The following is a 25,986-nucleotide window of genomic DNA, read 5'->3' as shown; positions in this document are numbered from 1 at the left end:
ATAGACAGTGCCAGCTCAGTTAATACATATTGATCCCTCCAAAGCATGACATGTTCATCTCAAAATAATAGACATTTAATAAGTGTGAAGCAGAAAGTGAATATCCATTAGAAATTTGAAATAAATGTATAGAGTAACATTGTTAGGGTAAACTAAAATGAAAACAATGCCTTCCAATATGGATAAAGTTTTCATGTTTGTTTTGTTTTAAACCTTGCAATGGAGGAAAAGCAGAATGTTGTTTGAGAGTGATCCAGTGTATTAGTAATAGTAGATTAAGAGGTCTTCCTATTGGGAAGGGAGTCCTAGTTGAAGGAAAATGATATGGAGACTAGTGAAAGTAACAAAGTGAATGGTAATTGGCTTTCAAATTGCACTCCAATAATGCAATATCGTAGTAATTTGAAGAAGTAAGAAAGAAGGATCGAGCATTGGGAATTATATTAAATTAGAGGCCGCTTACTCTTCAAGGCCTGGTCCACTGCTCTCGTGTTTATGTCATCTGTTGTTTGGGTTAGAGATAAGCTTCCTGTGATACATTTCCCATTACGTGGAACTGTGTCCAGAATGAAGTAGATCTAAGTAAATGTTTTAGTACCGAATATTGAGCTGATAAGCCAGCACTAACTTTTTGAAGGTCCTAGCGGATTTCATATTTTGACTAGTTTTATGTCCCAGGGACAGTTTGTACAGAATTGTATGTTAACTTCTCTAGGATAGGGGGCAGCATTTTCACGTTTGGATGAAAAGCGTGCCCTGAGTAAACTGCCTCCTACTCAGTCCCAGATGCTAATATATGCATATTATTAGTAGTATTGGATAGAAAACACTGAAGTTTCTAAAACTGTTTGAATCATGTCTGTGACTATAACATAACTTATTTGGCAGGCAAAACCCCGAGGATAAACCATTCAGATATTTGTTTTTTGAGGTCACTCTTTTCAATGGGTTTTCATTGGGAATCCAGATTCTAAGGGACCTCTCTGCAGTTCCTATCGCTTCCACTGGATGTCAACAGTCTTTAGAAATTGGTTGAGGTTTTTCCTTTGAGAAATGAAGAAGTAGCCATGTTCAGAATGAGGCTCCAGTGAAGTGTACTGTTTGTTAGAGGCTCGTGACCAGAAAGCATGCTACACATTGTTTTCCTCTGGTATTGAACACAGATCATCCCGTCTTCAATTTGATCGATTATTTACGTTAAAAAATACCTAAAGTTGTATTACAAAAGTAGTTTGAAATGTTTGAACAAAGCTTACAGGTAACCTTTGAGATATTTTGTAGTCACGTTGTGCAAGTTGGAACCGGTGTTTTTCTGGATCAAACGTGCCAAATAAATGGACATTTTGGATATATATCAACGGAATTAATCGAACAAAAGGACCATTTGTGATGTTTATGGGACATATTGGAGTGCCAACAGAAGAAGCTCATCAAAGATAAGCCATGAATTATATCTTTATTTCTGCGTTTTGTGTCGTGCCGGGAGGGTTGAAATATGATGATCTGTGATTGTTAGCTGGGGTGCTATCATCAGGGGTGCTATCCGCTCCAGAGAGGTTAATGCAACAGGTCAAAATGACAAGATTACAAGAGAGGGGCTCTGGGATTGTTTACTTTAGAAGGTGCCTATTCAGCTTGACGTGACACTGCATCATCCGAAAAGTCTGAAGTATAATTATTAATAATAATTTAAAAAAAAAATGTTTTTAATGATTATGTATCTCTCCCTATGAAAGGCTTCCTAAGGCAAGTGCCTTTGGAGAGCAGTTAAAGCTCCCCGGATCCAGCTGTTAAGGGAGCTCCCAAATTAAGTTAGGCCTGGCCATTTTTTGTTTGTTTTTACCCTATGATTTTTGCCACACACACGCCAGCACCCACACACAACCCACCTACTCACAGGTTAGAAAGGATGTTGTACACAAATTACATTTTCTGAAGGTTCTATTGTCAGTTTTAGTTGCACTCATGCAAATTATCTTCATAAGAAAAGAAATGTACTGAATGTAAACCTGATACGCAAAATGTTTGAAATATCTTTAAATAATGTCTGAGGTACAGGGAAACAAACACTCACTTAATAGGGCTGACTGACATCTGACCTCTGTTCTGACTTCCTGGTGAGGCCTGATCACCCTCACTAGAGAGACATTGACTAAGATTTAAATGGGCTATGTAAACTCTATGTATTAAAGAAAAAGTTTATCATTTATCAATAGTCCTATGTGTGATTCGGACCACGAGAAAGACAGAGCGAGCGCTGCCCCTGAATCAGGAACACCTGTCTCTAGTCTATTTTACCATTACCTTTTGGGATACAATTATTTCCTGATGGAGTTTATCAAGAGTTTTAATTCTCATTTGATATTCTAATTTGTTTATTTTTGATTTAACCGGCAGTATTGTTGTTTTCTTGGACGCATGAATCACGATGTAAGTGTGTCCAAAGGGGGAATTACCGGTCCCCTGAGCATTTGGTAAATATGCAAATAGATTTTATTCACATGCCTGCCAGTAAAAGGAAAAAGATGTTGGTAATGGTTGACAGTTACTCCAAATGGACTGAAGTTTTCTCCACCTTGAGTGATATATTTGTGTTTTGTTTTCCTTGTTTTTGTCTTGCTTCAATAACATATCTCACCAGATTGGGTCTGCTGTATGGTCGTGATTTCTCTCTAAGGATACGCCCTCTAACTCCCTGACCTTGTAACTCTGCGGTGAGATCGCCAAGATGATAGGGGAGTATTTTTGAGAAAAAAAATATTTTAAACTGTGTGTTGTTATTAACTTCTCTAGGATAGGGGGCAGCATTTTCACTTTTGGATAAATAGCGTGCCCAATTTCAACTTCCTTCTACTCATCCCCAGAATATAAGATATGCATATTATTAGTAGATTTGGATAGAAAACACTCTGAAGTTTCTAAAACTGTTTGAATCATGTCTGTGAGTATAACAGAACTTATGTAGCAGGCAAAAACCCGAGGACAAACCATTCAGAATTTAAAAAAAAATTAAGTCACTGTCTGTTCAATGAGTTTTCATTGGGATACTAGATTTCTAATTAACTTGTTTGCAGTTCCTACCGCTTCTACTGGATGTCACCAGTCTTTGGAAATTGGTTGAGGTTATTCCTTTGTGTAATGAAGAAGTACGGCCATCTTGAACGAGTGTCACTTGAAGTGTACTTTTTGAGAGAGGTGCATGACTCAAAGTAGCGTCAGTTTCTGTCTTCCTGTATTGAACACAGATAGTCCCGTCTTCAATTTGATCGATTATTAACGTTTAAAAGTACCTACAGTTGTATTACAAAAGTAGTTTGAAATGTTTTGCAAAAGTTTACACGTAACTATTGAGATATTTTGTAGTGACGTTGCGCAAATTGGAAACTGTTTTTTTCTGGATCAAACGCGCCAAATAAATTGACATTTTGTATATACAGTGGGGAGAACAAGTATTTGATACACTGCCGATTTTGCAGGTTTTCCTACTTACAAAGCATGTAGAGGTCTGTCATATTTATCATAGGTACACTTCAACTGTGAGAGACGGAATCTAAAACGAAAATCACATTGTATGATTTTTAAGTAATTAATTTGCGTTTTATTGCATGACATAAGTATTTGATCACCTACCAACCAGTAAGAATTCCGGCTCTCACAGACCTGTTAGTTTTTCTTTAAGAAGCCCTCCTGTTCTCCACTCATTACCTGTATTAACTGCACATGTTTGAACTCGTTACCTGTAAAAGACACCTGTCCACACACTCGTCAAAACAGACTCCAAACTCTCCACAATGGCCAAGACCAGAGAGCTGTGTAAGGACATCAGGGATGAAATTGTAGACCTGCACAAGGCTGGGATGGGCTACAGGACAATAGGCAAGCAGCTTGGTGAGAAGGCAACAACTGTTGGCGCAATTATTAAAAAATGGAAGAAGTTCAAGATGACGGTCAATCACCCTCGGTCTGGGGCTCCATGCAAGATCTCACCTCGTGGGGAATCAATGATCATGAGGAAGGTGAGGGATCAGCCCAGAACTACACAGCAGGACCTGGTCAATGACCTGAAGAGAACTGTGACCACAGTCTCAAAGAAAACCATTAGTAACACACTACGCCGCCATGGATTAAAATCCTACAGCGTACGCAAGGTCCCCCTGCTCAAGCCAGCGCATGTCCAGGTCCGTCTGAAGTTTGCCAATGACCATCTGGATGATCCAGAGAAGGAATGGGAGAAGGTCATGTGGTTTGATGTGACAAAAATAGAGCTTTTTGGTCTAAACTCCACTCGCCGTGTTTGGAGGAAGAAGAAGGATGAGTACAACCCCAAGAACACCATCCCAACCGTGAGGCATGGAGGTGGAAACATCATTCTTTTGGGGATGCTTTTCTGCAAAGGGGACAGGACGGCTGCACTGTATTGAGGGGAGGATGGATGGGGCCATGTATCGCGAGATCTTGGCCAACAACCTCCTTCCCTCAGTAAGAGCATTGAAGATGGGTCGTGGCTGGGTCTTCCAGCATGACAACGACCCGAAACACACAGCCAGGGCAACTAAGGAGTTGCTCCGTAAGAAGCATCTCAAGGTCCTGGAGTGGCCTACCCAGTCTCCAGACCTGAACCCAATAGAAAATCTTTGGAGGGAGCTGAAAGTCCATATTGCCCAGCGACAGCCCCGAATCCTGAAGGATCTGGAGAACGTCTGTATGGAGGAGTGGGCCAAAATCCCTGCTGCAGTGTGTGCAAACCTGGTCAAGAACTACAGGAAACGTATGATCTCTGTAATTGCAAACAAAGGTTTCTGTACCAAATATTAAGTTCTGCTTTTCTGATGTATCAAATACTTATGTCATGCAATAAAATGCAAATGAATTACTTAAAAATCATACAATGTGATTTTCTGGATTTTTGTTTTAGATTCCGTCTCTCACAGTTTAAGTGTGTCTATGATAAAAAATTACAGACCTCTACATGCTTTGTAAGTAGGAAAACCTGCAAATCGGCAGTGAATCAAATACTTGTTCTCCCCACTGTATATGGACGGAATTAATTGAACAAAAGTCAACCGTGCATGTAATGGATTTAGGCTTATGCCAAATTGTTTATTTGGGGTATCAGGTTGATTGTGGAGGTCTGCACACTGCAAATTTGATAGTCATTTAGACTAAGAATGCATTGAGATACCAATCTGTCATTACCACAAATTGGGGCCGTGATGAGAAACGTTAATGTTAGAAAAATAAGATAAATATACTGTATGTCAATGTAAATTTACATTCCGCCAGTATTGGTTTGTGCTAAGTTGAGGGTCTTAAATTAAAGTGATAGAACCAACGTGAAGCACTAATGACCGTCATTCTAAATTTGGGTTGGATAATTTATGAATAGTTATAATTATGATTTGGAAAGGCAAGGCTTCTAGAGACAGAGGTATGCCCCAAATTGTGAGGAGAGCCACTAGATTGTAGCTTGGGCTAACCTTGCCCCAATCTCATTCCTTTAAAAGGTTGGTGTGAAACTGTTATAACATGTATTCTCTCTCTTCCCTGTGAAAGTCACTATGCATGTGCCCTAGATAAGATTTAAGAGTTCTCTAGAGACTTGGAAATGCTAAAATAATTGCTTAAATTGGCTTTGCAAAACAGAGAGGCTCTTGACTATCTTTTGGCAGGTCAAGGGGGCACTTGTGCAATCATTGGCGATGAATCTTGTACTTTCGTCCCAGATCACTCTTCTAATATGACTGATCTCACCGAATACATTGCCACTGTTGCTAAGAATAATTCCCCACAACCAGAGTGGACGTCTGCAACTTGCTTGGAATCCCTGTTTGGAAGTTGGGGATCCCAAATTGCCCGATGGGCTGCAGCATGTTTTTTCTTTCTTAGTTTGTCTAAATTGTGTTATTTAACATGCTGTGCATGTGTGTGTATTCTTGATGAATTCACTCCCGTTAATAGAAGTATAACCTTTATTATGATTATAGTATTACGATACTAATTAGATTGTATAACCCAGAATGAAGGGTTTGAAATTATCTGTGTTTTTTCTGTGTTGATTTCCCTTACTTTAATTGGAGTATAGAATATTTTGATATGTAAGCCTTTAGACTTTAGCTTCTATTAAAATGTAAGGATTATTATCACACGAGATAAGAGGATGGAATGTGATGGAACATTTTATGTTGGTGCATTTCTATTTAACAATTTCTGTGTTCTATGTTTATGCTTTTCTAATAACCGTTTTCTGTGTTCATGCAAGTGACTGACTGAAAGAACCCTCACTATCAGTATCTGCAATTTTTTTTTATTAATTTTTTTTATTAAAAAAAAAAATGTATCCCCTTTTCGTGGTATCCAATCGCTAGTAATTACTATCTTGTCTCATCGCTACAACTCCCGTACGGGCTCGGGAGAGACGAAGGTCGAAAGCCATGCGTCCTCCGAGGCACAACCCAACCAAGCCGCACTGCTTCTTTAACACAGCGCGCCTCCAACCCGGAAGCCAGCCGCACCAATGTGTCGGAGGAAACACCGTGCACCTGGCCCCCTTGGTTAGCGCGCACTGCGCCCAACTCCCACAGGAGTCGCTGGAGCGCGATGAGACAAGGAAATCCCTACCGGCCAAACCCTCCCTAACCCGGACGACGCTAGCCCAATTGTGCGTCGCCCCACGGACCTCCCGGTCGCGGCCGGCTGCGACAGAGCCTGGGGGCGAACCCAGAGACTCTGGTGGCGCAGTTAGCACTGCGATGCAGTGCCCTAGACCACTGCGCCACCCGGGAGGCCCTCAGTATCTGCAATTTGGCAGAACGCCCAGACCCTTGTTTTGAGAATGAAAGATATCTCAGTTTCAAGGTTTCAGCTTAGAGAAGAAGCCTTCTGGGGTATTGGTCTGTCACATGAATATAGAAAACGTTAATGATGAATAAGTAATGAATAAGCTAAATCACTGCCCCGTGGGACCTCCTGACAGACGTTTACTATGGCACTTCAAGTTGGTTGGAACCTCTCTAGCGCACTGATAATAAACAATGATTCATTGAAGATTGACTTAGAATGCCGCGTGTAAGAATTTCCACATCATGCAACCTTTTATATCAAGCGAATGAAACAAAATTCTTCACATCTGACTAATCATCATTGCACATTACCAGTCCATGTGTTAGCAGCATTGTCTGAGTTGCATTCATTGTTGCTGGCGCCCCAAGCCAAGTCCATCTTTTTTAGCCCGCAAAGTTTGTGTGCACTGGAGCCTGAAACTATCAACAGCAGAAAGGATTACCGCCAGTCATTATTCTCAATCAGATGAGAGTGGAAGTGAGCCAGCCCTTATAGAAAAACCACATGATTTCACATGTGGAAAATCACATTTTGCACATGTGAAATCATGTGAAACCATATGTTTTTGGAACAATTCACGTGATGATGTGGATTTTCACACTAAGTTTCACATGGATTTTCAAGTGATCGCATAACTTTTCACGTGGAATAAATTTCACGGTGATGCCCTGAAAACCAAAATTTGTTGTTATGATACACACAGTGCTTTTAACCCTGAAAACAAAAGTGTGTATGTTTATTTAAACAGTAATTATTATTCCTCATGTCCTTACCTGGGATTTGAACTCAGAATCTCTAGGTTCACTGCATTCTCATCATCCTACTACACCAGAATATCTGTGTCAATAACTGATTTCACCTGTATTCCTACACTTTAGACTTCAAAGTACATCTCAGTTTTGTTAAAGATACACTCAAGAAAAACGATTATATTTATCATAGTGATTCAGGTGTTACAATAAAACAGCATAATATACCCCACCAACTTTGACAACTATACAGAAAACTCTCAAATAGCTAAAATAAGTAAATGTAATCAATGATGGCAGCGTCATTAAATAGTACACTCAAAACACCAGTCTCAACGTCAACAGTGAAGAGGCGATTCCGGGATAATGGCCTTCTTGGCAGAGTTCCTCTGTCCAGTGTCTGTGTTATTTTGCCCATCTTAATCTTTTCTTTTTATTGGCTAGTCTGAGATATGGCTTTTTTCTTTGCAACTCTGCCTAGAAGGCCAGCATCCCGGAGTCGCCTCTTCAATGTTGACGTTGAGACTAGTGTTCTGGTACTATTTAATAAAGCTGCCAGTTGAGGACTTGTGAGGCGTCTTTCTCAAACTAGACACTAATGTACTTGTCCTATTCCTCAGTTGTGTACTGGGGCCTCCCACTCCTCTTTCTATATAATGCTATATTTCATTTAATGCTGCATTCGTAACTATATGGGAGGTGGGAATTTACCAGTTGTGAAGTCGTAAATACCAGTTGGATGCGCTCACGTGCTTTGAACTTGTTGAGTAAAGGTGATCGGCTAATGGCCAACAAGCTGCGTAAACCATAAACTAAAAGTACACCTATCTTGCTTGTAAACAAATTATAGTGTTCAAAAAACATATTAATGGGTTGCTTTTAATGTTTTGTTGCATTTAACTGCCGAAAATGCTGTTATAAAATGTAATTTCCTTAGGTGACGTCAAAGTTCAGCATGGGGGAGTAGTGGGAGCTCAAGATGATAGACGAGTTTCCCACTAGTGATTACCAGTTGGAGGGTCGTTCAAGTGGATTTTTCCCAGCTAAATTCCTAAATTTCCACTTGGTTACGAACGCAGCATTATGCTGCGCTCAAATGCTAGTCGGAGCTAGGAAACTCTGAAATCTCCAAATTGCTAACTGGTTGTAGTTAATCACGTGCTGTGTTCAACGAATTAGCAAGTCGGACATTTCAGAGTTTCCCAGCTCCGACTAGCATGTGAGCATGACTATACTGTACTTTGAAATGTAGGTGGGGGAAATGTGCTGTGGAGGCTCATTAGTATATTTGGGAGTATGTAATATGTACATTTTTTGCAGACACTCTTATCCAGATCGACTTACAATGCATTCGGAAAGTATTCAGACCCCTTCCCTTTTTCCATTTTGTTATGTTACAGCCTTATTCTAAAATGGATTAAATAAAACTTTTTCCTCGTCAATCTACACACAATAACCCATAATGACAAAGCTAAAACAGGTTTTTAGCAATTTTTGCTAATAAAAAAACAGAAATACCTTATTTACATAAGTATTCAGACCCTTTGTTATGAGACTCGAAATTGTGCTCAGGTGCATCCTATTTCCATTGATCATCCTTGAGATGTTTCTACAACTTGATTGGAGTCCACCTGTGGTAAATTCAATTGATTGGACATGATTTAGAAAGGAACACACCAGTCTATATAAGGTACCACAGTTGACAGTCAGAGCAAAAACCAAGCCATGAGGTCGAAGGAATTGTCCGTAGAGTTCCGAGACAGGATTGTGTGGAGGCACAGGGCACAGATCTGGGGAAGGGTACCAAAGAATGTTTGCAGCATTGAAGGTCCCCAAGAACACAGTGGCCTCCATCATTCTTAAATGAAAGACGTTTGGAACCACCAAGACTCTTACTCAAGCTGGCCGCCCGGCCAAACTGAGCAATCAGGGGAGAAGGGCCTTGGTCAGGGGGGTGACCAAGAACCCGATGGCCACTCTGACAGAGCTCCAGAGTTTCTCTGTGGAGGTGGGAGGAACATTCCAGAAGGACAACCATCTCTGCAACAATCCACCAATCAGGCCTTTATGGTAGAGTGGCCAGACGGAAGCCACTCCTCAGTAAAAGGCACATGACAGCCCACTTGGAGTTTGCCAAAAGGCACCTAAAGGACTCTCAGACCATGAGAAACAAGATTATTTTTGGCCTGAATGCCAAGCTTCACTTCTGGCGCCATCCCTTCGGTGAAACATGGTGGTGGCAGCGTCATGCTGTGGGGATGTTTTTCAGCGGCAGGGACTGGGAGAATAGTCAGGAACGAGGGAAAGATGAACGGGGCAAAGTACAGGGAGATCCTTGATGAAAACCTGTTCCAGAGCTCTCAGGACCCCAGACTGGGGGCAAAGGTTCACCTTCCAACAGGACAACGACACTAACTACACAGCCAAGACACCACAGGAGTGACTTTGGGTCTCTGAATGTCCTTGAGTGGCCCAGCCAGAGGCCGGACTTGAACCCGGTCGAACATATCTGGAGAGACCTGAAAATGGCTGTGCGGCGCTCCCCATCCAACCTGACAGAGCTTGAGAGGATCTGCAGAGAATGGGAGAAACTCCCCAAATACAGGTGTGCCAAGCTTGTAGCGTCATATTCAAGAAGACTCAAGGCTGTAATCGCTAACAAAGGTGCTTCAACAAAATACTGAGTAAAGGGCCTGAATACTTATGTAAATTAAATATTTTTGTTTGAATTTGTAATAAATGTGCTAACATTTCTAAAACCCTGTTTTTGCGTGGTCATTATGGGGTATTGTGTGTAGATTGATGAGGGGAAAAAACTATTTAATACATTTTAGAATAAAACTAATGTAACCAATGTGAAAGTCAAAGGGTCTGAATGCACTCTAAGTGCCTTGCTAAAGGGCACATCAACAGATTTTTCACCGGGTCAGCAACCTTTCAGTTACTGGCCAACGGCCTTAACCACTAGGCTGCCAACTGTTAGTTGGAATGTTTACATTTTAGCAATTTAGGAGATGCTCTTATTCAGAGCGACTTACAGTAGTGAGTGCATACTTATTTTTTGCGGACTGGTCCACCTTGGAAATCGAATCCACAGCGCCATGCTCTACCAACTGGAATGTTGTGGTTGAATTGGTCTTATTGATGTGTTGATAAAGGTTGAGCACCTTTTTGTAAGAGCTAGACAATTAAGAGCTGCACTGTGAAGAAGTTACTGTGTATTTTCCAGTAGCTTAATAGCAGCTGATTCACAGGAAGTTAATATTTAATTTTCAATAACTTGCTGTCAGCTATTTGCAAGTAGGTTATTGTGAAATTCACAGTAACTTAGTGTAGTTAATACATCACTCAGTGACATGATGGTCTGGTAGGGAAGTGAGTACGACAATGACATGGTGTCTTGAATACAACCGAACACATTAACTGGGATGGCATTCCCATTCATGGGAGACCAAAAATAGTTAGCTGAAAGCCAAACCTCCAAACCACCTGCAATCTTCTGATTGGCTGCCTCTGCTACAGTATGCTGCCAATCAGCAAGTGATGTGCATGTTGTCAACAGAAGAGTCACCTTTTTACCACTTGAGGAACATTACCACGGTGCGGCCGTTTCTCTCTCAGGCTGATACAGAGAAACTCCTCTATGCTTTTATTACAAGGCTTGACAACTGTAACGCTCTACTGTCTGGTCGGCCCATTGGTCGGGTACTGACCAAGACCAGACGGAGTACACACTTACCCCGGTTTTACGGTCTCTGCTCTAGCTGTCTGAGCGATTTAGAAGACATTTTAAGATGATTCTATTGGTGTTATAAATCAATCCACGATTGTGCACCCCAATACATGTCAGACATGCTTTTATGTTATGTACCCAGGAGGTCCTTCAGGTCCTCTGGCACTGACCTTTTAACTATCCTGAAGCCTGCAGAGGCAGCTTTAAGTTATTATCCCCCCAGCCTCTGGAATAGCATGCCAGAGAACCTGAGGGGGCCGAAATTGTCGACCATATTTAAAACTTTTTCAGCTTTGCTTTTCCTTATGGTGTTTTTTAGTCGTTCAGTTTTCAATGTTATTCTTTAGTTTTCTATCCTCTTATTTATGTTGTGTAGTAAATATTTCAGTTTTTATTTTCATTGTTTTTATTCGTTTTTTCCTGTGAACCACATTGCGTTGCATTCCATGTCTAAAATGTGCTGTATAAATAAAGCTGGATTTGATTTGATGGCACAGTAGGTTACTGGCAAGGAGTGGCAGCAAGTGTCCTGTAGATTACTTCCAATGTTTTGCCAGTAAGTTCTTCTGAATTTTAAAATAACTTATTAACTAGTAGTTTCCAGGTAAGAAATGACAAATTCACAGCAACAAGTTGCCACTAACTTACTGGAAAATACACAATAACCTCTTTATAGTGCATCTCATTACTGACATAATCTCTTCCTAAATTTGCAGAACAGACTGTGTGCTAAATAGACGGCTTCAAAAAGTATAGATAAACTCTATTGGAAGATAGTGTGATCTACAGATTATCATGAGGTACACTACCTCAGGCGAGCAATACCTTGAGACTACCTTAATATTAGACATATGTGACATATTGACAAAGACACACCCCCACCCCTCGTCTTACCGGATGTAGCTGTTCTGTCCTGCCGATGCACAGGAAACCTAGTCAACTGTATATTATCCGGGTCATCATTCAGCCACGACTCGGTGAAACATAAGATATTACAGTTCTTAATGTCCCGTTGGTAGGATGGTCTCAAACTGAGCTCATCCAGTTTATTCTCCAGTGATTGCACATTGGCCAGTAGAATGGATGGTAGAGGCGGGTTGCACACTCCCTGACGAATTCTCACAAGGCACCCTGGTCTGCGCCCCCTGTATCTCCTTATTTTCGTCATGCGAATGACGAGGATCTGCCCCTTGTCCAGGAGCGTCAGACTCATTAAAGAAAGAATATTTGTCCAGTTCAAGGTGAGTACTCGCTGTTCTGATATCCAGAAGCTCTTTTCGGTCATAAGAGACGGTACTATCAACATTATGTTCAAAATAAGTTACAAACAATGCAAAAAAACACACAAAATAGCACAATTGGTTAAGAGGTCTTTCAAGTTGGCTTCTGATCATTGCTAAGACAGCCATTTTCAGGTCTTGCCATAGATTTTCAAGCAGGTTTAAGTAAATATTCGCTTCAACTCGGTCACTTAGGAACATTCACGGTCTTCTTGGTAAGTAACTCCAGTGTAGATTTGGCCTTGTTTTTTTAGGTTATTGTTCTGCTGAAAGGTGAATTAATAGGTTTTCTTATAGGATTTTGCCTGTGCATAGCTCCATTCCGTTTCTTTTTTATCCTGATAAAATACCCAGTCCTTAATGATTACAAACATACCCATAACATGATGCAGCCACCACTATGCTTGAAAATATGGAGAGTGGTACTCAGTAATGTGTTGTATTGGATTTGCCCCAAACATAACAAAAAGTGATTTGCTTTGCCATGTTTTGCAGTATTGCTTTAGTGCCTTGTTGCAAACAGGATGCATGTTTTTTTTTTATTCTCTACATGCTTCTGAATTCATCAAATAATTATGGTGTCTGCAGAACTTGTTTATTTTTCTAGTAAGGGATTTTTCTTGAAGTCATGATTGGCTGACGATAGCTAACTTTGGATGGGTGACAAAAGTTGCAGCCATTGTGTTGGCTGTTGTCATCTTACCTATCTGGTTTCTATTTGGCGCATAGAAAGCATTGACAACAGCAGCGCCAATGATCCACCTAGTAAAAAAAAAACAATTAGAATAAAGATCCCATTTGAGAGGGAATGTGCTCCCCGTGTTCACGTCCCACTGGGCACACACTGGTTGAGTCAACGTTGTTTCTACATAATTTCAATGGAATGGCGTTGAACCAACGTGGAATAGACGTTGAATTGACGTCTGTGCCCAGTGGGGGGTGCGTCTACACTATGTGAGGCTAAATGGATGTATCTTACATGTCCGGGTCGACTGGCTCTCTCAGCTTCTTCAACGTCTTGTGTGCTTCAGCCTGCAGGTTCTCAAGAACGTTCTCAAAGTAGTTCTCCTCACTGAAGTTAAGCTGCAGACAGAGACCAGATCATCAGAAACAATATAGACAACAAATTCCACATCCATTTCTCTTTGAAAATGAAGATGTATCACAGTACTTTGGCCAGGTCACACATACATGAGCATACTCCAGGTCAAGCTTCAGATTGCTCTCTTCCAGAATGTGGTCAGGATAGCCAATATGCTCCTTAATGGCCATGGCCTGAGAACATAGAGCAGTAGAACAGTCAGCTGGTAAGTTTTTTTGTTTTACACATTCAAAATGCTGATGTACATGGTATGTTTGTTTGCACCACTTTGTTTGTACCTTCTCTCTTGCCTTCTCCTTAGACTGGTCATCCATCCAGTTCAGCTCCTCAAGTGTCTCCACGTACGCTTCCTGGATCTTACTGATGAGGTCACTGACCTGTTCACACAACGAGTTAACAATGTACACACCCGTAACAACTCACATGGACACAAATGGGCACTCATGTTAAAAGTGCAGCCTAATCTGCTTTAGTGACAGTGATATAATAAGCCGGAGAGGGATTGTTCCTGTTTTGCCTGCATCTCGTCAACAGGAGTGACTCACCATGCGTTTACTCTCACCAGCAAAGGTCTCTCGCACATACAGAGCACCCACTGCGTTCTCCATGCTGCCCTGGACGTAACGCACACAGTCTCTCCACCGTGCCTCTTCCACGGTGGTCCCGTACAATGCCTGACACACACACAGACAGTCTAATTTGCCACACGTTTACACATGAATTCGCTTTTCAATGTGCTTGTTTCGAAGTGTGCTCCTAAGTGTGCTCATATATCTGTCTCACCTTTCTATAGGGTGCCCTGGCATCTTTGAAGCGGCGACTCAGGCTGCTGACTCTCTCCATGACGAGCTGCCAGGTAAGGTAGTTCTGCATGGTTCTGGAGGAGAAAAACATGGACATATTTCACCAATAATGTTCCTCAATCGCTCAAGCAATGCATCTACATGACACACACAACCCAAGATGGTGTGACCACAATCCACCCTACTGCATGACTCGCATGATAATTCACAGTAGATACTATACTGATAGAAGCACATTTGAACCATGGGCTTATCGTGATCCTACCATTGTTCTACATGAACAGCTGCCATTGGGCAGAGTCTGACCTGACAGTGTGTTTGGAGAGCACGTCGTTCATCTTCTTCAGGTAGGGAGAGCTGTAGACCACCACCTCCTCCTCTCGATGTAGGTCCACAGCCACGCTGGACAACACTCCACGCACAAACCGTGTCCAGTTAAAACCCTGTCAGAAATATATATTTGTTGCTATTATTACCAGGCTGAGCCTTCTTCTGCGAGCTACAAGTACATACAGTGCATTCGGGAAGTATTCAGACCCCTTGACTTGTTAGTTACGCTACAACCTTATGTAACGGATGTGAAATGGCTAGCTAGTTAGCGGGTACGCGCTAGTAGCATTTCAATCAGTTACGTCACTTGCTCTGAGACTTTAAGTAGGGTTTCCCCTTGCTCTGCAAGGGCCGCGGCTTTTGTGGAGCGATGGGTAACGATAGTTCGTGGGCGACCATTGTTGATGTGTGCAGAGGGTCCCTGGTTCACGCCCGTGTCGGGGCGAGGGGACGTACTAAAGTTATACTGTTACATTGGTGCCGTGACCCGGATCACTGGTTGCTGCGGAAAAGGAGGAGGTTGAAAGGGGGGTGAGTGTAACGGATGTGAAATGGCTAGCTAGTTAGCGGGTACGCGCTGGTAGCATTTCAATCAGTTACGTCACTTGCTCTGAGACTTTAAGTAGGGTTTCCCCTTGCTCTGCAAGGGCCGCGGCTTTTGTGGAGCGATGGGTAACGATAGTTCGTGGGCGACCGTTGTTGATGTGTGCAGAGGGTCCCTGGTTCGCGCCCGTGTCGGGGCGAGGGGACGTACTAAAGTTATACTGTTACATTGGTGCCGTGACCCGGATCACTGGTTGCTGCGGAAAAGGAGGAGGTTGAAAGGGGGGTGAGTGTAACGGATGTGAAATGGCTAGCTAGTTAGCGGGTACGCGCTGGTAGCATTTCAATCAGTTACGTCACTTGCTCTGAGACTTTAAGTAGGGTTTCCCCTTGCTCTGCAAGGGCCGCGGCTTTTGTGGAGCGATGGGTAACGATAGTTCGTGGGCGACCGTTGTTGATGTGTGCAGAGGGTCCCTGGTTCGCGCCCGTGTCGGGGTGAGGGGACGTACTAAAGTTATACTGTTACACTTATTCTAATTGAATTGTTTTTTTTCCCTCATCAATCTTCACACAATACCCTATAATGACAAAGCAAAAATATAATTTTTTAAATTGTGCAGATATATAAAAAACCTGAAATATCACATTTACATACAGTTGAAGTTGGAAGTTTACATACACCTTAGCCAAATACATTTTAAACTCAGTTTTTCACAATTCCTGACATTTAATCCTAGTAAAGATTCCCTGTCTTAGGTCAGTTAGGATCACCACTTTATTTTAAGAATGTGAAATGTCAGAATAATAGTAGAGAATTATTTATTGAAGCTTTTATTATCACATTCCCAGTGAGTCAGAAGTACAGTCGTGGCCAACATTTTTGAGAATGACACAAATATTAATTTTCACAAAGTTTGCTGCTTCTGTGTCTTTAGATATTTTTGTCAGGTGTTACTATGGAATACTGAAGTATAATTACAAGCATTTCATAAGTGTCAAAGGCTTTTATTGACAATTACATGAAGGTGATGCAAAGAGTCAATATTTGCAGCGTTGACTCTTCTTTTTCAAGACCTCTGCAATCCGCCCTGGCATGCTGTCAATTAACTTCTGGGCCACATACTGACTGATGGCAGCCCATTATTGCATAGTCAATGCTTGGAGTTTGTCAGAATTTGTGGGTTTTGTTTGTCCACCCGCCTCTTAAAGATTGACCACAAGTTCTCAATAGCATTAAGGTCTGGGGAGTTTCCTGGCCATGGACCCAAAATATCGATGTTTTGTTCCCTGAGCCACTTCGTTATCACTTTTTCCTTATGGCAAGGTGCTCCATCATGCTGGAAAATGCATTGTTTGTCACCAAACTGTTGGATGGTTGGGAGAAGTTGCTCTCTGAGGATGTGTTGGTACCATCCTTTATTCATGGCTGTGTTCTTAGGCAAAATTGTGAGTGAGCCCACTCCCTTGGCTGAGAAGAAACCCCACATATGAATGGTCTCAGGATGCTTTACCGTTGGCATGAAACAGGACTGATGGTAGCGCTCACCTTGTCTTCTCCGGACAAGCTTTTTTCTGGGTGCTCCAAACAATCGAAAAGGGGATTCATCAGAGAAAATGGCTTTACCCCAGTCCTCAGCAGTCCAATCCCTGTACCTTTTGCAGAATATCAGTCTGTCCCTGATGTTTTTCCTGGAGAGAAGTGGCTTCTTTGCAGCCCTTCTTGACACCAGGCCATCCTCCAAAAGTCTTCGCCTCACTGTGCGTGCAGATGCACTCACACCTGCCTGCTGCCATTCCTGAGCAAGCTCTGTACTGGTGGTGCACCGATCCCGCAGCTGAATCAACTTTAGGAGATGGTCCTGGAGCTTGCTGGAATTTCTTGGGCGCCCTGAAGCCTTCTTCACAACAATTGAACCGCTCTCCTTGAAGTTCTTGATCATCCGATAAATGGTTGATTTAGGTGCAGTCTTACTGGCAGCAATATCCTTGCCTGTGAAGGCAAAGCAATGATTTTTGTGCAAAGCAATGATGACGGCACGTGTTTCCTTGCAAGTAACCATGGTTGACAGAAGAACAATGATTCCAAACTCAATCAGCATGACAGAGTGATCTCCAGCCTTGGCCTCGTCAACACTCACACCTGTGTTAACGAGAGGATCACTGAAATTATGTCAGCTGGTCCTTTTGTGGCAGGGCTGAAATGCAGTGGAAATGTTTTTTGGGGATTCAGTTCATTTGCATGGCAAAGAGGGACTTTGCAATTAATTGCAATTCATCTGATCACTCTTCGTAACATTCTGGAGTATATGCAAATTGCCATCATACAAACTGAGGCAGCAGACTTTAAAAATGTATATTTGTGTCATTCTCAAAACTTTTGGCCACAACTGTACATACACTCAATTAGTATTTGGTAGCATTGCCTTTAAATTGTTTAACTTGGGTCAAATTGTTTCGGGTAGCCTTCCACAAGCTTCCCACAATAAGTTGGGTGAATTTTGGCCCATTCCTCCCGACAGAGCTGGTGTAACTGAGTCAGATTTGTAGGCCTCCTTGCTCACACACACTTTTTCAGGTCTGTTCACAAATTTTCTATAGGATTAAGGTCGGGGCTTTGTGATGGCCACTCCAATACCTTGACTTTGTTGTCCTTAAGCCATTTGCCACAACTTTGGAAGTATGCTTTGGGTCATTGTCCATTTGGAAGACCCATTTGCGACCAAGCTTTAACTTCCTGACTGATGTCTTGAGATGTTGCATCAATATATCCACATAATTTTCTGTCCTCATTTTGTATTTATTTAACTAGGCATGCCAGTTAAGAACAAATTCTTATTTTCAATGATGGCATAGGAACAGTGGGTTATCTTCCTTGTTCAGGGGCAGAACGACAGATTTGTAACGTGACGGCTCTGGGATTCGATCTTGCAAACTTTTGGTCCAACGCTCTAACCACTAGGCTACCTGCCGCCCCGGCACACAATTAGCCCAGCATCTTCCAGGTTAGGGGAGGGTTAGGCCGGAGTAGGCCGTCACTGTAAAATAATAAAAAGGGGGAGGCTTGCAAGCCTCAGTGATGCCATCTATTTTGTGAAGTGCACCAGTCCCTCCTGCAGCAAAGCAGGAGCACCACAACATGATGCTGCAACCACCGTGCTTCACGGTTGGGATGGTGTTCTTCGGCTTGCAAGCCTCCCCCTTTGTCCTCCAAACATAACGATGGTCATTATGGCCAAACAGTTCTATTTTTGTTTCATCAGACCAGAGTACATTTCTCCAAAAAGTACGATCTTTGTCCCCATGTGCAGTTGCAAACCGTAGTCTGTTTTTTTTATGGCGGTTTTGGAGCAGTGGCTTCTTCCTTGCTGAGTGGCCTTCCAGGATTTGTCGATATAGGACTCGTTTACTGTGGATATAGATACTTTTGTACCTGTTTCGTCCTGCATCTTCACAAGGTCCTTTGCTGTGGTTCTGGGATTGATTTGCACTTTTTGCACCAAAGCACGTCCATCTCTAGGAGACAGAACGCGTCTCCTTCCTGGGCGGTATGACGGCTGCGTGGTCCCATGGTGTTTATACTTGCGTACTATTGTTTGTACAGATGAACGTGGTACCTTCAGGCGTTTGGTAATTGCTCCCAAAGATCAATCAGACTTGTGGAGGTCTACAACTTTTTCTGAGGTCTTGGCTGATTTTTTTTGATTTTCCCATGATGTCAAGCAAAGGCACTGAGTTTGAAGGTAGGCCTTGAAATACATCCACAGGTACACCTCCAATTGACTCAAATGATGTCAATTAGCCTATCAGAAGCTTCTAAAGCCATGACATAATTTTCTGGAATTTTCCAACTGTTTAAAGGCACAGTCAACTTAGTGTATGTAAACTTCTGACCCACTGTAATTGTGATACAGTGAAATAATCTGTCTGTAAACAATTGCTGGAAAAATTACTTGTGTCACGCACACAGTAGATGTCCTATCCGACTTGCCAAAACTATAGTTTGCTAACAAGAAATTTGTGGAGTGGTTGAAAAACGAGTTTTATTGACTCCTATGTATGTAAACTTCCAACTTCAACTGTAAGTATTCAGACCCTTTACTTTTTAAAATTTTATTTAGCATATATTTAACTATGCAAGTCAGTTTGGGAAAGAGAATGGGGGATACCTAGTCAGTTGTCCAACTGAATGTATTCAACTGAAATGTGTCTGCAGTTAAGAACAAATTCTTATTTAAAAGTGACGGCCTACCCCGGCAAAACCCTCCCCTAACATGGAAGACGCTGGGCCAATTGTGTGCCGCCCTATGGGACACCCGATCATGGCCTGTTGTGATACAGCCTGGGATTGAACCAGGGTCTGTAGTGATGCCTCTAGGACTGAGATGCAGTGCCTGAGAACGCTGCACCACTCAGGAGTATGCACTACTTTGTTGAAACCAGCTTTGGCAGCGATTAGAGCCTTGAGTCTTCTTGGGTATGACGCTAATAGCTTGGCACACCTGTATTTGGGGAGTTTCTCCCATTCTTTTCTGAAGATCCTCTCAAGCTCTGTCAGGTTGGATAGGGAACGTCGCTGCACAGTTATTTTCAGGTCTCTCCAAAGATGTTTCATCGGGTTCAAGACCGGGCTCTGGCTGGGCCACTCAAGGACATTCAGAGACTTGTCCCAAAGCCACTCCTGTGGTGTCTTCGCTGTGTGCTTAGGGTCATTGTGTCATTGTTCTGTTGGAAGGTGACCCTTCGCCCCCAGTCTGAGGTCCTGAGTGCTCTGGAGCAGGTTTTCATCAAGGATCTCTCTGTACTTAGCTCCGTTCATCTTTCCCTCAATCCTGACTAGTCTCCCAGTTCTCTGCCGCTGCAAAACATCCCAACAGCATGATGCTGTCACCACCATGCTACACCGTAGGGATGGTGCCAGGTTTCCTCCAGAAGTGAGGCTTGGCTTTCAGGCCACAGAGATCAATCTTGGTTTAATCAGACCAGATAATCTTGTTTCTCATGGACTGAGTCCTTTAGGTGCCTTCTGGCAAACTCCAAGCTAAGGGGTAGCTTCCTTCTGGCCACTCTACCATAAAGGCCTGATTGGTGGAGTGCTACAAAGATGGTTGTCCTTCTAGAAGGTTCTTGCATCTCCACAGAGGAACTCTGGAGCTCTGTCAGAGTGATCATTGGGTTCTTGGTCACCTCCCTGACCAAGGCCCTTCTTCTCCGATTGCTCAGTTTGGCCGGACGGCCAGCTCTAGGAAGAGTCTTGGTGGTTCCAAACATCTTCCATTTAAGAAAGATGGAGGCCACTGTAATCTTGGGGACCTTCAATGCTGCATAATTCTTTTGGTACCCTTCCCCAGATCTGTGCCTCGACACAATCCGATCACGGAGCTCTACGGACAATTCCTTTGACCTCATAGCTTGGTTTTTACTCTGACATGCACTGTCAACTGTTGGACCTTATACAGACACGTATGTGCCTTTCCAAATCATGTCCAATCAATTGAATTTACCACAGGTGGACTACAATCAAGTTGTAGAAACATCTCAAGGATGATCAATGGAAACAGGATGCACCTGAGCTCAATTTCGAGTCTCATAGCAAAGGGTCTGAATACTTATGTAAATAAGACATTTCTGTTTTTTATTTTGTATAAATTTGCTAACATTTCTAACATTTGTCATTATGGGGTATTGTGTGTAGATTGAGGGAAAACAATAATTTAATCAATTTTAGGACAAGGCTTTAAAGTAACAAAATGTGGAAAAAGGGAAGGGGTCTAATTACTTTCAGAATGCACTGTACATAAAGTACAGTGTACTATAAATAGACAAAGCCATCAGACTCAAGTCTCATCCACTTGAAATCACTGGAGTGGAAGCACTTACGTTGAGATTAAAGGACTCCTGCAGCTTACTAAGGGTCATCTTATTGTAGAGAATCGTGACATCCTGACGTTCCTCTGCAGGGGATGTGGCCTATGACACGACAGCACAGAAAGTATAGGTGTACAGTAATGTCTGATGTATTATAATTTGAGGTGACAAACTGTATTTATCAGTAATATTGATCTATTCATGATTTTCATCAAGTTTATAACATGCGGACAACATAAAGTACAGTGTCTCTATTAAATCTCTCTATTAGATGTTTCTTGCTGTAGACTAATTCATTGAAGTCTCTTTTTCATTTCTGTCACAGTTCTGGTTCCTATTGTGGCAGGTTTGCACTCACATTGGCAATATCTGTCTCTAGATCCAGCACCTGCACCATTTCCTCCACCACACAGTCATCTTCCTGGGTCAAGTTCCTGTCCTCGCGGGCAATCCTCGCCATGGAAACCATGAACTGCAAGTAGGCTTCTCGCACCTAAAGAGCCATTCGACACATAACTGCAAAGTTGACCTGCAATGACATCAATATAACATTATAAAACACGCTGTTGATGAAAGTACCCTTTTGTAGTTTCCATCGTTGAAGTAATAATCTCTGGATGGCATTCCCAGTCCTGGCTGGTCAATCTGTAAAATATAAACAGACATGTCAGTTTTCTATCACCAAATCAGTATTGGTGAAGATTGAGAAATAAAACACTGAACCTTTGCGATCAGTGTGTTTTCAGACACTGTCCTTACGTAGATAATGTGGCGCCGGGAGTCGCGGTCATCCGTCCACACATACATGTCCAGAATAACCTTTTTGTGGTAACGAGAGTTGAGGGTGGCTAGAGTATCCTCCAGGCTCCAAGCCTGTTCTGGGATAATAACATTAAACAATTATACACAAGGCCATTTAATATAACATTAATAATCTGGCTTGCAGAGAGTACACTGACTACCTCTCACACAGCCAAGTATGCAGTGCCTTCAGAAAGTATTCACATCCCTTGACTTATTCCACATTTTGTTGTGTTACAGCCTGAATTCAAAATGGATCAAATAAAGAAATTCTCACCCATCTACACACAATACGCCATAATGACAAAGTCAAAACATGTTTTTAGAAATGTTTATACTTTTTTTTTTTTATTAAATATCTAACTTCCATAAGTATTCACACCCCTGAGTCAATACTTTGCAGAAGCACCTTTGACAGTGATAACAGCTGTGAGTCTTTCTAGGTAAGTCTCTAAGAGCTTTCCACACCTGGATTGTGCAACATTTGCTCATTATTCTTTTCAAAATCATTGCTAGACAACCATTTTCAAGTCTTGTCATAGATTTTCAAGTAGATTTAAGTCAAAACTGTAACTCGGCACTGAGGAACATTCACTGTCTTCTTGGTAAGTAACTCCAGTGTAGATTTGGCCTTGTGTTTTAGGTTATTGTCCTGTAAAAATTTGAATTCCTCTCCCAGTATCTGGTGGAAAGCAGACTGAACCAGGTTTTTCTCTAGGATACTGCCCCCGCTTAACTCCATTCCGTTTATTTTGTATCATGAAAAACTCTCCAGTGCTTAACGATTTCAAGCACACCCATAAAATGATGCACTATGCTTGAAATATGGAGAATGGTTCTCAATTTTGTGTTGTATTGGACTTGCCCCAAACATAACACTTTGTATTCAGAACCAAAAGTTAATTGCATTGCCACATTGTTGTTGACTTGTTGCAAACAAGATGCATGTTTCGGAAGATTTTAATTCTTTACCGGCTTCCTTTTCAGTCTGTCAATTAGGTTAGTATTGTGGAATAACTTCAATGCTGTTGATCCATCCTACGTTTTTTCCTATCACAGCCATTAAACTATGTAACTGTTTTACACTCACCATTGGCCTCATGGTGAAATCCCTGAGCGGTTTCCTTCCTCTCCGGGCAACTGAGTTAGGAAGGACACCTGTACCTTTGTAGTGACTGGGTGCATTGATACACCATCCAAAGTGTAATTAATAATTTGACCATTCTCAAAGGGATATTCAATGTCTGCTTTTTAAAAAATGTACCCATCTACCAATAGGTGCCCTTCTTTGCAAGGCATTGGAAAACCTCCCTGGGCTTTGTGGTTGAATCTGTGTTTGAAATTCACTGCTCAACTGAGGGACCTTACAGATACTTGTATGTGTGGGTTACAGAGATGAGGTAGCCATTCAAAAATCAAGTTAAACACTATTGTTGCACACAGAGTAAGTCCACGCAACTTATTATGTGACCTGTTAAGCAAATTTTTACTCCTGAACTTATTTAGGCTTGTCATAACAAATTTAACAAATAACATATTTTATACATTTGTTCAATTCCATTTATGGGGTACTGTTTGTAGATCAGTGACACAAAGTCTACATTTAATCAATGTTAAATTCAGACTGTAACACAACAGAATGTTCAGAAAGTCAAGGAGTGTGAAGACTTTCTGAAGGCACAGCACTGTAGATGGCCACTGCCGCACTATTTACAGTCATATATCTGTTTGTGAAAATGCCCCAGATGCACTTACGCATGGATCATTTTGTTTGAGCCACCGTCCTTGATTACATTTAATTATACTGGCGGCAGTCAGGAGGTTTGGCGCAGAGCACAGTGGTCTATTTTAAGAATCAGTCACACTCCTGATTGAGGGCTGCTCTGCTGTTCTGCTGCCCACTCAACCCCCCCCCCCCCCCCCCCCCCCATCACAACACCTGAGAGCCGGGAGGAGGGGCAGGCTGGACGAGCATGTCACACGTCACTCACACTCATATCACTCATCATTTCAGCTGGTGTGTGTGTGTGTTATCGTTACCTGTAGCGCTGTTCCAGTCCTCTGAGGCAACAGGCCAATCTCCTATGCTGTCGATGAGACGCATGAGAGGCTTGGAGTCGAGCTGCTCTATCAGAGCTACAGCAGACAACACAGACAACACAGTAACACCTTTACGAACGCACTGTCCGTCAATCTTACATACTTACTGTTGATTATTATTACAGAGTATGCAGCTAATTCTGATGTGACCAAAGAGCTGTGTAACAGTGTTAACTGCTGTTGAGTTGGTATGAGTTTAGACATGAGAAATACTACTCACTCTCATTCATGCAGGAGCTGTAGAGAGTTTTGGCCTTCCTGAAGGCATCACGGTCCTGATCACTCTCAGTCTCAAAAACTCCTGTGAGAAGATAACCGACAGCATCGCAAAGACTGGCCTAATTGTATTCATTGATTTTATCTAACACTGCAAGTTGATGATAACACAGTGTAATCCTGCATACAAGACAGTTGCTGACCATGGGTCACTTTTATCACATAACGGCTGACCCTAAGGTTACTATGGAAACATGTTGCCGACTGACCTTTAAAGGCCCATTTGATTTTCCTGTGTTTTATATATATATGTCCACACTATGAGGATATGATCATGCCTTTTAGTGTAAGAGCTGTTTGAAAAGACCACCTGAAATTTCAGCCTGTTTTGGTGGGATGGAGTTTTGGCCTTCCATGGTGACATCGCCATGCGGTAAATTTGTTAGTAGACCGATAAGAAAGAGAGTTTTAAACCTCTCTGCCAATAATAGCTCATTTTCAGTTTTCCCCTCCCCACTCAGACCACTCTTAGCAATATTCTTGCTTGAAATATCGCCTTTTGCTATTTTTGTTTCTTTTTGACCATTTTAATTGAAAACAATCACAGGAAGATACTTCAGTGTTACCTAGAAATGATTTGACATTGAGATTTTTTTTTTTAAATGGCTGAACTGGACCTTTAAGCACAATCTCCAGCTTGTCTCTGAGGATGTCGAAGACGCTGTGGCGGGAGCTGGTCTCTGGGATGACATGGCGCTCCAGCCAGCCCCCACAGGCATACTGGTAGAAGTTCTGACACGCCTCCACCGTTGCATCCATGTTCTGCAGAAGACGAGCAGCTGTGGGGCCACAGTCAGATGAGGAGTCAAGAGAGGGGAATATGGGATTACATAGCAGTTAAGGGAAACTTGTGACGCAGTTGTCTGTGATGTTGATATAATGTTGAGGGATGAGTTTGTTTTGGGAGGAAGAACTACCCCGTATGAATGCGTAATGCTCACCTGCAGTAACACACTCAGGAGTTGTGCAAACATTGCTGGGGCCAGAACGATACTGCTGCACTGAAAACATGGCACAGTGAATGGATATAAGAGGAACTTTTAATAGAAAACAATTATCGTCATTCCTGGCAAAGAGTATGAATTTATTAACAGCAGCATCAAGGACCTTTTAGATTTCTCTGGCAAGTCATGGTTTGATACTGTCTGTCTGTCTGTCTGGTCTCTCTGAAATGGCTGTGTCAGTGATGACTATTCTCTCACTTTTGTCCGAGGGAATGAGAAGGGGAACATCCTCTGGCCAGTTTACATCGTAGCGTATCCTATAACATGGATATAATCACATATTTCAACTCAATTGTCAAGACTCACCCTCGGTGACTGAGCTCCTTGACACACCAGATCTATTAGATTGATCTGCATTGGAGAGAAAATAAACATGGAAAATGCTTGCACTTACTGTTACAATAGGCTGGAATGCTTTGTCCACCTCAATAATGGACACTTTATTCTGATTAGAAAATTGGTCGCCTATTTATCCCTCAATATATTTTACAAAACACTTTGGAATCGTTGTCACAAGATGCTCATAAAGTTGTTCAAATACTGCTTGGCTTTGTGCTTTC

General features: G+C 42.1%; 1 protein-coding gene across 2 annotated transcripts in view; it reads right to left on the bottom strand.

The window, feature by feature from the left end:
• The window catches only part of mmel1 (membrane metallo-endopeptidase-like 1), a 43,413-nt gene that overhangs the window by 11,873 nt on the left and 5,554 nt on the right, over positions 1 to 25,986 (bottom strand). For both annotated transcript variants that reach the window (XM_055868199.1, XM_055868198.1), the window contains 16 exons: positions 25,733 to 25,777; positions 25,364 to 25,423; positions 25,040 to 25,201; positions 24,367 to 24,447; positions 24,087 to 24,182; positions 22,005 to 22,123; positions 21,825 to 21,890; positions 21,604 to 21,738; positions 21,258 to 21,347; positions 14,814 to 14,950; positions 14,488 to 14,581; positions 14,250 to 14,378; positions 13,983 to 14,081; positions 13,794 to 13,877; positions 13,582 to 13,685; positions 13,306 to 13,364 (listed from right to left, as the gene is read on the bottom strand). In XM_055868199.1, coding sequence (XP_055724174.1) covers positions 13,306 to 13,364; positions 13,582 to 13,685; positions 13,794 to 13,877; positions 13,983 to 14,081; positions 14,250 to 14,378; positions 14,488 to 14,581; positions 14,814 to 14,950; positions 21,258 to 21,347; positions 21,604 to 21,738; positions 21,825 to 21,890; positions 22,005 to 22,123; positions 24,087 to 24,182; positions 24,367 to 24,447; positions 25,040 to 25,201; positions 25,364 to 25,423; positions 25,733 to 25,777 — 1,560 coding nt within the window. The remainder of the gene's footprint in view (positions 1 to 13,305; positions 13,365 to 13,581; positions 13,686 to 13,793; positions 13,878 to 13,982; positions 14,082 to 14,249; positions 14,379 to 14,487; positions 14,582 to 14,813; positions 14,951 to 21,257; positions 21,348 to 21,603; positions 21,739 to 21,824; positions 21,891 to 22,004; positions 22,124 to 24,086; positions 24,183 to 24,366; positions 24,448 to 25,039; positions 25,202 to 25,363; positions 25,424 to 25,732; positions 25,778 to 25,986) is intronic.

This window comes from Salvelinus fontinalis, chromosome 18 (genome assembly GCF_029448725.1).
Source record: "Salvelinus fontinalis isolate EN_2023a chromosome 18, ASM2944872v1, whole genome shotgun sequence".
In the NCBI taxonomy this organism is placed as follows: Eukaryota; Metazoa; Chordata; class Actinopteri; order Salmoniformes; family Salmonidae; genus Salvelinus; species Salvelinus fontinalis.
The sequence above is the reverse complement of the archived record's forward strand: the minus strand, read 5'-3'. Positions and strand labels throughout refer to the sequence as shown.